The sequence below is a fragment of the Polypterus senegalus genome, chromosome 5 (assembly GCF_016835505.1).
Source record: "Polypterus senegalus isolate Bchr_013 chromosome 5, ASM1683550v1, whole genome shotgun sequence".
Classification (NCBI taxonomy): Eukaryota; Metazoa; Chordata; class Cladistia; order Polypteriformes; family Polypteridae; genus Polypterus; species Polypterus senegalus.
Window position 1 is genome coordinate 172,832,295 of NC_053158.1, and position 16,858 is coordinate 172,849,152.

The 16,858-nt window shown below is 36.4% G+C and overlaps 1 protein-coding gene across 2 annotated transcripts in view; it reads right to left on the minus strand.

The window, feature by feature from the left end:
* Positions 1-16,858, minus strand: part of dpp6a (dipeptidyl-peptidase 6a) — a 937,255-nt gene that overhangs the window by 76,336 nt on the left and 844,061 nt on the right. For both annotated transcript variants that reach the window (XM_039753634.1, XM_039753633.1), the window contains exons 9-12: positions 11,239-11,393; positions 6,242-6,339; positions 3,029-3,152; positions 2,293-2,331 (exon numbers count right to left, since the gene is read on the minus strand). In XM_039753634.1, the coding sequence (XP_039609568.1) occupies positions 2,293-2,331; positions 3,029-3,152; positions 6,242-6,339; positions 11,239-11,393 (416 nt within the window). The remainder of the gene's footprint in view (positions 1-2,292; positions 2,332-3,028; positions 3,153-6,241; positions 6,340-11,238; positions 11,394-16,858) is intronic.

The following is a 16,858-nucleotide window of genomic DNA, read 5'->3' on the forward strand; positions in this document are numbered from 1 at the left end:
GAATAGTTTATTAAATTGAAGTGAGTTCTGTATGGGTTAGTTTTTAAACTAAACGCACAAGACAGCACAGCTTTATGATCCTAAAAATGGACAGCATCCATCCATCCATTATCCAACCCGCCACATCTTAACACAGGGTCACAAGGGGCTGCTGGAGCCAATCCCAGCCCACACAGGGCGCAAGGCAGGAACAAATCCCAGGCAGGGTGCCAGCCCACCGCAGGGCACACACCAAGCACACAATAGGGACAATTTAACCTGCATGACAGTGGGAGGAAACCGGAGCGCCTGGAGGAAACCCATGCAGATACGGGGAGAACATGCAAACTCCACATAGGGAGGACCTGGGAAGCGAACCCACATCTCAACTGTTTAAAATTCTGCCCCACACTTTACAAAAACCATTAAATATACGTGGGTTGAGGTATGTAAGCGGGCAGCAACAATCATGAAATATGACAAATGTCTTATTGATTAAAGATTAAGACTGGCCAAAAGCCTGCCAAAAGGTTTCTGATGGACATTTTATAGTGCCAAAACATGACACAGTCAATGGGATAACTCATTTAGCTATGGACTGGGCTATCATTTTTATGCAGATGATACTCAACTCTACTTCAATGTTAAAAGTGGAACTACATCAGAGCTTTCTCAGCTCACAACCTGCCTTAGTGAAATTAAAACCTGGATGGAGCAGAACTCTTTAAAATTAAATTGCAAAAATACTGAACTCATGCAAATTGGGACTAAAATGCAACTTAATAAAATGAGCTCTTTCCCAGTCAATCTTGGCAGTGATCTCATCAGCCCTGCCTCTACTGCAAAGAATCTTGGTGTCATTATTGATACCTCCCTTTCTTCTTCCACCCACATAAATCACATTAAGAAACTTTCTTACTTTCACCTCCGTAACATATCCCGTGTTCGCTCCTTCCTCTCCTTTTCTAATGCTGAGAAACTTGTCCATGCTTTTATCACATCCCGCATTGATTATTGTAATTCCCTACTGGCAGGTTCCCCATCTAATCTTATATCACAGCTCCAGCTTATTTAAAATGGCTGGAAGAGTCCTTACTCGAACCAGCAGCCAGCGAGCACATCACACCCATCTTGCTTCGCTTTCACTGGCTCCCTGTGTCTTACAGAATCGAATATAAAATCCTACTAATAATCTACAAAGCCTTAAAAACCTTGCGCCAAACTACATCAGTGACCTTCTCCATCACTATGTGCCTGCCCGCCTACTAAGGTCCTCCGATTCTGGCAATCTTGTTGTACCCCACACTATTCTACAGTCCATGGGTGACAGGGCCTTCAGCTGTATAGCGCCCAGACTCCGGAATGACCTACCGAAATTAATCAGATCAGCTGACTCCATGAATTCTTTTAAAAAACAACTCAAAACTCATCTGTTCAGGAAGGCTTTTAGCTCTACCTGACTTTATTACCCTTCGCTCAGATTACTTCTCTGTCAAGATGCTCATGTAACCTGTGTGTGTGTGTGCTAGACCATCAATTCTGTTGTCCGTTAGGCTTTCTCTGAATTTACTGTCTTAATCTTCATTTATTTATTTATTTGGTTTGTACAATGCTATATACCGTATACCCTGCCGTTCTTTCTTATATTCTGTAAGTGCCTTGAGCATGGGAAAGGCGCTATATAAATAAAATGTATTATTATTATTATTTGAAATTATGAACATGAAAATACGATAAGATCGTTGTAAGGTAAGTTTATAAGATTTTTAACACCTAAGTTCTTATTTTATGGAGCTACTTTAAATGGCACCAGGGTCACTTCATATCTAGCAGGCTCTGGCTCCCCTATCACCTTAAATCAGATTATGTGGACTAGCAAACAAATGGATGGATGGATGCTTGGATGGATAGACTGGCGAAGATATATTCAAAAACTGGAGATTCAGAACTGATATGGTTTAATGTAAAAAGGGACAATTAACTTATTTCACATATATTCACATTACTAAAAAAAACCAGACATTCTAGGATGAGTTTAATAACATATTTGAAGATAACAGTTAAAACAGGTAGTAGTACATATCACTTCTATACAGATGTTCACTGCAGAAATGATGAAAGCGTAAGGAGTTCAGTTTCCCTGCAACCAGGGATTTCTGCTTATAGATTTCTTCACTGGTGTGTGATATTCACATATCTGCCTTCAGTTGCATTAAGGAAAAGATAGTTAAGAAAATGTTGAGACTTACTTGGCTGAGCTAAAATCTGCTCTACTTTGTTAAAGTAACCAGAAAAGGTCACTATTGGTCTCACCTGTCTGTGCAGCCAACCTTCGCTCTCATCTTCATGTTTCTGAAAAAATAATGAGGAATATGATACACTAAGAAGGCTTACATTTGACCATGTCTGGACTAAAAAAGTAATTTTCTGCTGCAAATTCCAATTAATAGGTTGTTGAAAATATAACTTTTACACAGTTCACAGGGAAATGTTTTACCTTTCTAATTTGTGTATTAGTTGTCTAAGTTATGTCTGCTAAGTGCTGAAAAATACTTCTTGCAATTAAACACTACTATATTATTATGAGGAATTATTGTTGTTGGGCATACTAATGATTTAGAGATCTGGTAGAGTACCACTCTGAAAACTAAGTGACGCTTTGTACAGTTAAAGGTCAGTCATAACATGACCCATTCCTTAGTGGAGCACTGTCTGTTCGTAAATTTTTTTAATTGCTTCAGACATAAATTAAGGCGGAAAATCAAGCTGAATACCATTTCATATACATGTATATGTATATACAGTATTGCTATTTTTATACCAGGGCTCATCAAACATTTTACTGCAAGTACTTGCTGGAAGTTGTTTAGGGGACAACCCACATAAAGAGGAAGAGTTAAAAAACACAATGAAGTTAACTAATAATTAAAATGATCCCCTGTGGTAAAACATGGCTGTAATCATATGTGCCTGTTTGCCTCATTATTTATAAATGACAGTTTTTTTGATACAATACATTGCAGATAACAGAAAAAAAATCCAAACAAACCTTAGTACAAACTCCAGTGGTGACGTCGCACAGAGTCATCACAGAGATGTTTTGGGCTCTGTTCAGCCAGTTCACAGCAAGCTTTGTACTTGTTGCCCATTTCACCATAGTAATGTAATATTCCCTAATGAGAGATATTATTTGCATTATTTTCTCAGTTTAAGCCCAAGGTCTTCATTATACTGTATATACTCAGGACCCGTCATCAGTCCTAGAACATTACTGTGACACTACATAGCTAGAAATACAGAAAATAAGGAATCTGTTATCACAGAATCATGAATGTATACTCCAGCATGCTGTACAATTTATTTTTTTTTATACTTATGAATGTTTCCTTGTGGAATTATTATGAGTTATGCAGTATACTTTTTGTGCGGAACGTTTCACCCACTGTACATATTATTCAGTGAGTCCAAGAACATCCAAAACCTTTGAAATGATAAATGAAAGAAAAATGAGGGAATAATTTAATGAGCTGATTAAATCCATTTACTGTATATTAAAAGTAATCTTTCAGGGGGTTTAATAATACAGTGTGGTGAATGAGGTTAGTTACTACTTTTAAATTAAGATTTGGTACAAGAAAAAAATTGTTAAGAAGTATATAGTTTTGTTTTTAAATATTACGTTCTGAAAAGCACAAAGTGTGTAAAAGTACATTGCATATTAACTTGTTAAGTACATTTTTCTTATTATTAGGATATATTTTTCATTCTTTTAATTAAGCATAGTCAGGTTTTTCTTCATTAAAAGAGTCATATTGTATAATAAAAAGAAGAGAATCTGAGAATAGCAAAACAAATTTTATGTTTGGTTATTAATAGCAATTAAAGAGTAATTTAAAGATTTTTGGTTTATGACTGTGTTGAAAACAGCAGCCAAACATGGCACAATTTCTGGTTTGCTCCCCATTGAGTGAATGTAATGTTTTCTAACTTGAAGTAGTAGAATACATCTGCCTCAAACTGTACTATATCAAATAGAAAATAACACTCTTAGTTGAGAAAAATAAGATGAAAATGTAACAGATAGGGTAACACTTTACTTAAGGTACTGGAAAATGCATGTATTACTCATTAACTTTTATGTAACAAGACCTTAACAAAGGCTTCTCTTGGTCTTCATAACACTTACAGAACATCAGAAGATTATTCTTCTCTGTTCAGTGTGGCATATTGACGTGCTGATAAAAGTACAAGGGATGTTCAAAGTTTCCACACTTTTTTTAAACTGTAATTATTAAGAATTTTAAAAACAAATTCACAAATCATGTTTACATAGTCAACTTTGTTTGTGATGCAATTTTCCCAGCATTGTACCAACTTTTTAATGCCCAATTACTACTTCTCCCACCTTCACCGTATCCAACGAAAATATAAAAGTGCAGAAACTTTTTGAATGTCCACTCGTACTTATAAATATGAAGGATTCACAGGTCTTCTGCTAAATATGTAATATAAACAGAAATGTGGCTCAGTTAAGCAACTTAGACCAACCTAAAGTGATGTTTTGTTAGTAGGTCACATTTTAGAGATCAATGAAAACTTTACTGATGCTTTGTAAGGATTATGAAGACACAAAGAAGTGTTTGTTAAGGTCATCTTACATAATATTAAATAAGTAATAGATTAATTTTTGTAGTACCTAAACTAAAGTGTTACAGCAGAGGGAATACAGAAGTGGTTATGACAGCTAATAGGATGTTGGGTTACAAATGACATTGTATCGAGTACAAACTGGGGGAAGTTAAACTTAAATTGTACAATCTCGGCTTTTGGTTGAATACGCTTTTTCTTAGATCTGCCCTGCTTTGCTTGCTTGGGCAAATGGATAAGTCAAATATAAATGGTTTTGTGGGACTTCACGAAAATGTTCTATAACATAGTCACATTGGAAATACTTTCCTATTACTGGTTTCAGTTTACCTTTAACAAACTTATTTCTGAATGTTTCCTAACAAAATGACAAGCATGGTTATCAATCAGTCTTTGTGTTACTGTCTATTACATTTTCATTCTAACAGGAGGTAGGTGGCAAACCTCAAGGACAGGTTGCTGTATTATGAGGTTGCTTCTTATCACCACTTCTTTATTCACTGCACATAATGACTGTGTTACACTTGTGGATTCTATAGGAACTGCCAGATTCTCTGATGGTGCCACTCTACTGAATCTCATTACACAGATTTTGACTAGCTTCCATGTACAAATGAGGCAACAGAAATGGTTGCGACGTGTAGCCTTAATAATGTGGAGTTAAATATCAAGAAAAATAAAAGAATTTGTGGTACAATGCCACTATTTTCTTTATAATTCAAAAGCTGTTTTGTAGAGGTATTAGGAAATTTATAAATATTGGGCACCAACACTTTCAGTAATGTGAATGGTAAATATCTTTTATAGTCAAAAAGTTCACCAGAAGCCTTATTATTCCTGAGATCATCAAAGATTATTTTCTACAAAAAATGTTCTGACCTTTGACATAATTGTCTGATATAGTGATCTTTTTGTTTTAGACAAGAAGCACCTAGATAGAGTGGTGGGCACACTTTTAACATTAGATTGCCACTGATTAACTTTTGGTTCACTCTGCTTGTTGCAGACTGAAACATAAATTCATTAAGAAGATGATATCTGAGTCAGCACACTCCATTCACCTCCTGTTCATCCTGTCTTCTTCTGGCAAATGGCTTAGGTTAATCAGGAACAAGACTACTAGATTTCATAATAGTCCTTAACCATAAGCTGTAAGATACATCAACATAATATCTTGACCTTAAACATATTCTACAGTAATTTAGTAATTTAGTAATTTGTTGAGGAATAATGATTAATGTTGACCTTACGCTGTATATAATACTGATCTATTATTTGTAAGAGCTTTACTAAATCAAATTTCATGAAAGTGACATTATGTCAATAAATAGTTAAGTTAGTAACTGTTGACTGATTATAGAGAAGAAATATTTGAAAATGGAATAACATTGCATAAAAACACACAATTGGCCATATCCATATTTTTAATGACATTTTGAGTGGGAACAATAGCTACAACTGCAATAATAAAGGTAACCTGAATTATTTGACACCTCCATTTTTTAGTCGTCTTACTTTGTGAGCTTTAGGAAGTGAGACTACAATTCAATATGACACCAAACTGAGGTTTAGAAAGATATGAAAATTAACTTCAGCACATATTCATTCCATTTACCTTATCCTTTTATCATCGGGGCGTTTAATTTCCACAGTGTGTAGTGGCCCATTGAGATTAACAACATACAAGGAAATTGTTGGATTTTCTTTTCCAGCCTTTGAAAAAAAAATCGATACAAAAGATCATTACCTAATTTCAGAAAAAAGGTTAAGCATTTGGAATAAATTAGAGCTTTACAAGTCAGTCATAAAAAGGAAGAATAGTGGCAGACAAGTTAAATAATGCTGAGTGATTTATTGTACCTTTTACTGGTTTCTGTAGTGACACTACCGGCTCCATGAATAATATTTTTTTAACCAAATGACTTACCTTTATAAAAAGTAAATAAGATTATAAACAAACAAGTAACTCTGAAAGGTACAGTACATATGGCCTTGCTTCAAGTTGTATCTTTGTAATTTGAGCAGGTGGGACACTGTTTTCCTCATCTCCCAGCAGATGGCAATGTTGTACAAAAAGGGACTGAGGGGGGAGAGAGAGCGGTACTTCACAAGGTTATAGGCTTTGTGGATGCAATGTGTTATAAAGATGTCTTTAATGGACGACAGAGATCTTTACTGTTGTATGCAATATCTGTCGGTCACAAACACAACAGTTGCCAAACCTATCAGTGAGGTAGATGGTCAGAACGCTCTCAATGGTGTCCTGTAGAATGTGGTTACAATGGAGAAGGTAGGCTTGCCTCTTCACCCTAAACAGGTAATGGAGACAGTGCTGCACCTTCTTGTAGTGTTAATTGACCAGGTATGGTCAGCTTCCAGGTGCACACCAAGCAATTTTGTGCTCTTGAACAATTCCACCACAGAGCCAACAATGTACTGTGGGGTGTGGACAGCATGGCTGTTCCTGAAGTGAACAATAATCTCTTTTGTCATGTCTACATTAATAAACAGACTTTTTGCAATTGCACCAGTGTGCCAATCATCACATCTTCATTCTGTAAGTTGTCTCATTCCCATTGCTGATGAGACCATCCACCAACTTTATAATGGTGCTAGAGCTGTACACAGGCCAACAATCGTGAGTCAGCAGACTGAACAGAAGTGGGATGTATACACAGCCCAAGAAAACATCAGTGCTCAGTCTGAAGGTACTGGAAATGGAGCTTCATACACTGACTGTATGGGGTCTTTTTGTTAGATAGTCCAGGATCTAGTTGCATAGGGAAATAAGGTAGCCTAACAGACCAAGCTTCCTTATGAGCTTCTGAGGGAGGATGGTGTTGAAAGCTGAACTGAAGTGAATGAAAATCATTCTAGCATACTGTAAGTGCCCCTTTTATGCAGATGTCACGGGGCCAGATGAGGAGTAGATGTTATGGCATCTTTAGTGGAATAGTTTGGGCAATAGACAAATTGGAGAGGGTTAGGGAAAAACACGCAGAGTCTTCTGAAAGTCAGTCAGAATTAAGACTTTATTGTACAGCATAGGAAACCACTTTAAAGCACATAAAGCCATCTCAGTTCATAAAATGAGCCCAGAATATTTGGTGAGCCCCAAATGCATTACAATTCTTATGACAAAATGCCCCCTTCACACCAGTTTCCCAACATCTACAGGGTTTCTCAAGGTGATGACCCCACTCAGCACCTTTTCTCATAACAATCACTTGGTGTTGCAGGCTTTCTCATAACAATAGCCTTGCCCTCATAGACTTCCCCACAACAATCTTCTTTCCAGTAGACTTTCTCATGACAAATTTCCTTACTAGTCCATCTTCTCATAACAACCACTTTGGCTCAAAGGACATACTGTATTTGCCACCTGGAGTCACCTGACCCTCCCTCCCTTCGTACCACATCCTAAACCTGAGATGTTAAAGATAGATGGCCTTTTAGTTAATCAGTTCTTACAATTAAGTTGGAATCAGAAGGACCAATGTGTGAAAACTGAACTGCTCAATTAATAATTAATTGTTGCACGAGCATCCCTTATGTCTATAATAATAGGCAGCTGTGCCAGTAATTGGCAACGCGCAGCTTCACTGATGACAGCCAAGCTGCAAACAGCATCAACACAGTGCTTCCTGGCTGTTTGAAAGAAAGGAAAAAACACAGGTCTTAACATTTGATTCTTAAAGCTAACTAGTTTATTATATTCTGCTGTAACTTTGTTTATTATCATTATGGTACATAAAGATGCATTGACAACTTAAATGGCATCTAAAATACTTATCTGTGTGCGTATTAATGTAAAAGTCTGCGAACACAGATGGCTCAAATGTTAAGCAGTGGTGCGCAGTGGCACGCTGTCTGACTTACCAACACAGAGGCTAAGCTGCTGCTCACTTCAAAGGCATCTGTTTGCAAAGGTAAAGTCCCCAGCCTTTAATAATTAACTCTTAAGCCCCTATATAGCCCCTAACCCTAACCCTACCCTTACTCTAACCTTAAAGTCCATAAACTATAACCCTAATCTTAAAAATGTAATGGGCGACCCTGACGTTAATTAGTGTTTTATGGACATATTCTTTAACACCTACCCCTTTCCTAAACTTAAAATCAATAATACCAGCAGTAATTTTAACAATAACCCTAATGTCAAATTAATATTGGGGGCCAAAAATTAACCCTAGAGACCCTAAAAAAAATCTTTATTTTTTTTTATATTGTGCCTTTTACTAGTATTATGGGATGGATGGTTGATGCTGTATATCCCGATAGAGGAGGATGGGTATAGGTTTTAATTGGTTTATTTTGAGGTTAAGATAAATCTGAAGGTTTTTACATCCATATTAGAACAGATCTGTAAAAGACAGTATTTTATAATTAGTAATAGGAGTGTATTATTCTCCTTATCAAGGATATTTAGGGCATGAATTAATCTATTTATTTATTTATTCTATATATTTTAAGGTGAAAAAAGTATTTTTATACAATTGTATGGTCATTGAGATATAAAATATATTCTATATGGAAACTAAGTGTACCAGAGCATGGCATTTCACCCATATCTCTTCATTCTCTCCTAACCCTAACCCTAATAAATCTAAATGGTAATATAAGTGCTTGTATGTTTATGTTCTAGCTTGAGAACGTGCCTAGTTCTCACAAAAGTAAAGGCCCTGGATGCCAGTGACAGATTGTTTAGTCTTCTGTCAGTGAGAGGCTCAGCACTTGCATTTCCAAAACAAAATCTGCCTGCTTTCTTCTTCAGAGAACATAACGGCCTTGACTCACAAAAGTTCAAAACAAAGCAAGTACAAAGGCAGGCAGGCAGGCTTGGGCCCTTTAGCTAAAACAAATGGTGTCCTTTTAAAGCTGCCTTAGGCATAGATTTTTCATAGCTAATAGCACTAAAAATAATAATAAAAGGATATTGGTCCTTAATCGAAATTCTTAACAAAAACACTTCATGACGACAGATGTATGTGCTATAGGGCGATAGTAATTGAGGCAAGAGACACAACACTTCTTTGGTGTGGGTATGATGGTGGTAGTTTTGAAGCATGTGGGATGGACTGTCTGCTTCAGCGAAATGTTGATGTCCCTAAAGTTATTCCTCAGCTGTTTTGTACAAACAATGAACCCTTGGCCAGGTATGTTATTTGGTCCAGCAGTTTGGTGTGGGTTTACATTCAACAAAGTTCTTCTCACATCAGCAGTGGACAAGCACATTACCTCTTCTTCCATGCCTCACAGGCATGTTGTTTAGGGCATCAAACTACACACAGAAATTATGTAGAACATCTGGAAATGAGGCATTACCACTGCAGACAGGTGGTGTGTTCTTATAGTCTGGATTATCTGCAACATGTGCCTTATGTCTCTGGTGTTCTGGAAGTGGCTCTGGATTTTATTGCCATACTTTTGTTTAACTGCTGTGATGACCCAAGACAGGTTTGCTGTGGGCTGCCTTGACACCTGAACTAAAGGCAGCATCATGGACTTTTAATAGTGCATATACCTCCAATGTCACCCAGAGCTTCTGACTTGTACATGTTCTGACAGTCACATCATCTATGCATTTGTTAGCACTAGGCAGCTGCTTCAAACATTGCCCAGCCCGTGTGATCAAAAAGGTCCCACAAGGCTGAATTTGCTCCCTCTGGCTACACCTTGATCTGTCTGAGAGTTGGTTTGAACCATTTAAATAGTGTTCTGCATGCAGTAAAACAGAATAGATGTAGGCAGGGATATTTTGACCTGTATACTAAGCAATATATATGGTTCAGATAAAACACAGCACACCAGCATGGCTCACCAGCATCATTATCTTCATCAGCAAGAAGGCGTGGAAAGTTTATCAGTACTGATGGAAAAAAATGATGCACATTACAGAGAAAAACTTAATAAAATGTGTAATACCTTATCAGAAACTAAAAAAAAAAAATCTAAATACTGACCCATGGGGAGGAATAATTAAAAATGTATTTTTAATTATTTAAATGGTAACCGTTTTTTCTTCCTTTTCAGTAAAAGTTCTGTGAGCATGGTTGTGTGACTCAATACTCAATAAAATTCCCCAATGTGAAGCACCAATGCATGCTGTGAGGCTGTCAGATATGAAAAAGAGAATGTGAGTTCAGTACTTCTTCAAGTCACTTTATTAAAGCCATCAGTGGTTAAAAGAATTCCAACACAGACCATGCCAAATGCTCTCCCATGTAATATTATTTTAGAACTTCTCTCAAGTTCCTCATAATGAGAGAGAGAGAGACTGGAATGCTGTACTGATCCTCTCTGCTGCCCTAACCCTAACCCTAACCCTCTCTGCTGCTTGCCCCATAACCCTAACCCCATAAAAATCTTTGTAATAAAAGAGATCACTAAAAGCAATGTTCTACAAGTATTTTTCTATTACTTTTTTCCAAATATGAATGTTTTTATGTCAATTAAGCCAAACTCAGGACACACTTTGATATTATAACTGCTTATTTTTGAGGATAATGTATAATGTAAAACAGCCTCAAGATTTAACTTGACATACATTTCAAATTTTGCAGTTTCTGTATTCCCTCACAAATGACGTGATTTAAACAATTTACTGTATACCTTTGGATAATGGTACTCCTTCCCAACAGGGTACATGGAGCTTGTATAAACTGGGATCTCCATCCTGGGCACCAGTGTGTCATTGATTGTAGTATATGCCATTCGAGCACCATCTGGTGACCACCAATGAGCAATATGGGTTCTGAAAATCTCTTCTACAGAAAAAGAAAAAAGGTATCAGTTTATGTATTGTTTCCACTTGGAAATTCTAGGCAGGCAAACAGTAAAGTTTTGAACACCAGCTAGCATATGGTATAGAAGAGCTAAAAAAACCATCCCGGTGACTGTTTGAAGCCAGGGAGAAACAGACAACAAACAGCTGGCTTGTGAAGAGACAGAGACAGAAAGGGGAAAGAGAGATTAATATACAGTATCAGCATTTTTCACAATTGCTTTTGTTTGTAGATAGTGGCTAATTGACACAAATACATTTTGTAGCAATATTCAGGGATATACCACATTTAAACCTTTGTTTCTAGGTTTACTTAAAATGTACTTAAGCACACATTAGAAACTGGCAACTTGAGGTTAGTGGAGATGCTTCACAACACTTTATTTATGGTTTCAAAAGACATACCAGTAACGGCGCATGAATACACTTAACTTGAGCATTCATAGTTTTCATACTCTTTCTCTGTACGTTTAGCATTCGTTTGCTCAGAGGTTGATGTGCTTGCTGCTTCCCGAGTAGCTCTTCTATTGTCCACCCTAGAGGCCCACTTCTTCTCTTCTTTCGTTGGCATCTTTTCACGTTAAACTGATAAACTCAGTGTTTGTGTTGCAATTACTTAGTATATTTTCCTTAATTTTTCATTTAAGCTGACACTTAAGTCTTCAATTATTATTAAATTATTCTGTGGAACTGACTCGCTCACTGTATTCTCCTCTGACAGTACTTGCCTTCAGACTGAAGTGTGCTTTGGTTACTCTGAATGCAAGTTCTTTACATCTAGTTGCTGATTTTAATAGAAATGAGAAAAATAAAAACGCATAGATTGGCATGAAAATGCTAGTGTATATATATCACCTTTAGCATTTTATTCTGTTTGCAAGGCAAAAAGAAGTCGGGAAGGTTGTAATTTGCAAGAAAAAGCTTTGTCCAGCCAGCCAGCCATCATTATGTAGGTAAATATCCCTCACACTGAGTACTGTGCCATTTATTTATACATAATGCAGTACTGTAAAAAACAACTTGCAGGTCTGTATTTATTATTTAAGGGAATGCAAGGAGAAATAATCAGAGTAGTGCAAAAGGACAATAACAGTAATTAATCTATTTCATATTCCACACAAGTGCAAACTAAAAAAAGCCAAGGACTGCACATTTCTCAAATAAATTGGATGGTGAATTAACATTTAAGTGTGAGTTAATGCTTAGGCATTGAATAATTCAACCTGGCATCCCCTTTAAATTAAGGGGGGAAAATGAATACTGAATGAGATGCAAGAGCAAAGGATAATCGCCATAATACGTGTAAGAGAAAAGAATTCCTGTGAAGGTCAACAGAAGGGAAAGGATTGATATTTGCAAAACATAAACATTTTCACACTGCTTCAGAAGCTACTACAAAGAAGATGTAGCAAATGTGTCACTAAACTAAAGTGCATGCCCTACTCTGAGATGGTAAGGGAATTAAGCTTCTTCAATGTTGAACTGAGATGGACATAAGGAAATTCTGTATGGCTAAGGTATTCACATTTCTCAGAGCCACCAATACAGCTGATCCAGCAGAATTTTTCAGCTAAGTAGGCAACCACAAGGATAGTAATTGGAATTAAGGCGACTTGCTTAAAAGACAGAAACCAGGAAACATTTCTTAACAGTAATAGCTTGAATATGGAGTGAACACCCTAACAACTAAACCATTTGGAGAAAACATTTAGCCATTAAATATCAAACAAGATTGATCAACAGAATCAGCAACCGACTAGATGAAATGATTCAGTTTACAGTACAGTCTTTTGTGTACTTACATACACCTTCTGGATTATACCCAAAACATATGTATAGACAATGTAAAAAAATGAATGTAATTTCTTAACAGAACAGTTTATTAAAATGATCAGATCCTCCTTTGGATATACCTAAATTGTAATGTGCTTAACCAGTATGTCAGTTTATAACTCTATTCTACTTTACTACTGATTAACATAGAGGATTGTGGCTTTTACTGAAATGTTTAATAGGAAGAGATTGTAAAATTTAGATCATCAATAGACATCACAATATTTTATTTTAGTCTCCATAATAACTAGTGTGCATTTCCAAGACGCAAAAACAACCACTAATTGCAAGATCTGAGATCTAGCACAGAAAATGTCACAGAATTAGTTATATGTGTGTTGACATCATACCAGTGTACTTTTGCAGAAAGTTCACTGTCTGAATAAATCTATAAATACTCCACTTGAATAAAGTCGCTAAAGTAAGCTCTGTTAATTTGTTTTCACACTAGAAGGTGTAAAGATGTACACTGTAATATCTTTAAAATTGATGTCAGCTTCATCCAATTAACATATTTTCTTACAGCAAGAATTAACAATTAAACCTTTAGTAACACAAAAATGGTTATAAGAACTGGAGGTTTAAATTTATAAACTAAAAAAAACCCTTGTCTTCTGGTTTAACAAATGCTGTTTTTTAAATAAATGCTAGAAAGACTAATTTCCTTTATATCCTTTACATTCAATTGATCAGATGATTGGAAAAAATAAGAACTTCTAAAATAATTCAATACATGTAAAGGTTAAAACAAAAAGGTGAAGAATTGATCTGTCCATTTTTGGCTTCAATACACCACAATCTCTTATTAAATAATTTTTATCTGTCATCATAGTTACATTTGCATAATAATGTCTGATGTTTATCACTGAACTAAAACATATTACCATTGTTACTGGTATTGTTTCTCGATAGCAGGTCAGCTCACTTTATTCATTTCTCTTTGTGCATGTTTCTTCTCTTAATGACATTTACATTACTTAACAGCGTTGTTTCTAGTTGTCTGCTTGGTTATCTTTCTTTTTATTAGCCCTCAAGCATTCCTGTTATATCAGAATGTAATCAAGCTATTTATGTAATTTATTCTCTTGGCGTTGGATTTTGAATAAAAGCTTTCCGACTTTACTTACCACCTACAAGATATTTTATTATATTTTTAGTCTTTTCCCTTCATTTCTTAAATGTGTTTTATGTATACGCTCTGTTTCAGGCATCTCAAACTGTTCTTACTTTGCTCCACATTACTTAACTCATAAGCTTTTATTCATGTACATTTCGAATCGTATTCTTAACAATGACACGTTGTAAGGAGATACAGATGGATCAGCTGCTGGTTTGTTGCTCCTGCTGCCGAGCTGCATGTTCTGCTTGTCATGCTGTGCATCGATTATTTAAAAGCCTGTACAGCAGCTGTGGCCGCCAACACTCCCCCCTCCTGGGGCACGCTACTCACCAGCCACTTTGCTTTTTTGCCACTCGCGTTGTGAAGCAGGGGCTGAACGCACGCTAAGGAGATGCGGACGGATCAGCTGCTGGCGCGCTGCTACCTAGCTGCGTGTTCTGCTTCGATCATTTAAAAGCCTGTACAGCAGCTGTCCTTTTGTCTCACTGCCTTGTCTCGCAAGACATTAAAGAGTCTCTCGCGAGACGTCAAAGTGTCTTCCGAGAAGATCACGTCTCGACCCAAGTTTTTTATATTATAACAGAGACATTTACTTTTAATATCAAACCTAACTTAATTCTGCTCTTTTTCCATTTTGCTCTCTCCTTCTTCAACTGTTTGCCTTTGGAATTTTTTAGACTGATCTTCATAGCATGTATGTCTTTAAATTTATTCCTCACAGTCCAAGGCATTTTTATTATTGCCCTTCAGTCCCCTTACAATAAGAATAAACTGTTCAAAAGAAAATCCATATCTTGTTTACTTTAATTTTAAGATAGTTCACCTTAAATGCATTAAAATGGCATTATATTATGCTGTAAATTACCTTTGGTTGCTCTGCACATGTGTCACAAAATATTAAAGTATATGATCAGGATAAAACAAGGAATAAGATAATTTTAAAAAGGTACAAATAATAAAACAATACCATTAGACTAGCCTTCCAAAAGTTTTGTGCCTTAAAATCCGATGGCACAAGTTTGTCAGTTAGACTCTCACAAAGTACAAAACCTTTCCTTTCAAAGGGTGTTTTCCTTAATGTCTGCTCCCTTTATACCCCTGCTAGTGAACCCTTGATGCATACTTACTGTAACTTTCATACTCTTCTCTCAAACTCATCTCTCGACTGAATGGGCTCTGGTAGTGAGTGGCCATTTACATCCAATTTCTTGGATCAAAGATGAAAGGATTACAATTTAGGGGCAAGAAGTTGCAGTATACTTCAATGGCCTTTGAGGGCATAGCACAATGACTACTGTTTTGGACACAAATAGCCAAGTTTTTGAACTGAACCTCCTTGTTTAATATTGCACATACAGTTGTAAGAAAAGTCTGTGAACCTTTTAGAATTACCTGGATTTCTGCATCATACTTATAAACATGTAGTCTAATCGTCAACTAAGTCATAATAACAGACAAACACAATTTGCTTAAAATAATAACACACAAATGATAGCACTGCTGCTTGTTAATACTGACTACATTGTACAAATAATCACAGCTATGAAAGTACAGTAAGTGACACCCTAGAAATCTCCAAAATTCAACTACCAGATCTGGAGATACAATTAGAAGTGTGAGTTGGAGGTGCCCTGTCCTATAAAAAAACATAACATTTTGGCTACTGATATTGCCTACTTTTCTTCAGAAAGATCTGTTCATGGGAGCCATGTCCCAATGAAATTAAATATCAGGTGAACCTAGAAAAAGATACATTAAGCTAAAAAAGGGCTACAAATCAATTTATAAAGTCCTGGATATTCATCAGTTAGCAGTATGACAACATATCATGTCAAATGAGGAAATGTAGTGTTCTTGTTATTCTCCCATTTCATGGTAAGAGTTCAGCTGCGGGAATACATTTGGTGGAGTTTAGTGTTACTGCAGGAGGTTCTAGCAGTTACTAAACACAAGAGTTCACATACATTTTCTAAACTGGACTACGAATGTGTAAAAAATTGGTTCATTATTGAAAAGAACAAGTACAACTATCCATCCATCCCTCCATCCATGCTCTATATCTGCCTTATCCTTAGCAGGGTTGCAGAGAAGCTGGAGCCCATCCCAGAAAGCTTAAGGCGCAAGTATAGTTATTAACATTCTTTTAGTTTAAGCAGATTATTTTTGTCGATTGCTACGAATAATTAATGTAGATATGCAGATAAATTCAAACTGTTCTCAAACTTTTTCTTGTTGTACCTGGTGTTCTTTAGCATCCAGTAAGAATCTTTTACATTTCTGCGCAATCTACCAGTCCATCTGTAACATTATGGGACCCCTGGAAAATTCTCACCTTCTGCCTTTAGAGGATTTGTCTCTTCCCTTCTGGCCACCTTTGATCTCCACACACGACTAGGCAGAGGTGATGTTCAAGTGCTTGTCTGAGGCTCTTTCTCTTCAGATATTACCAGTTGGGTTCTTTCCCTGTATTGTAATAAGAAGCCTTTCTGCCTTGT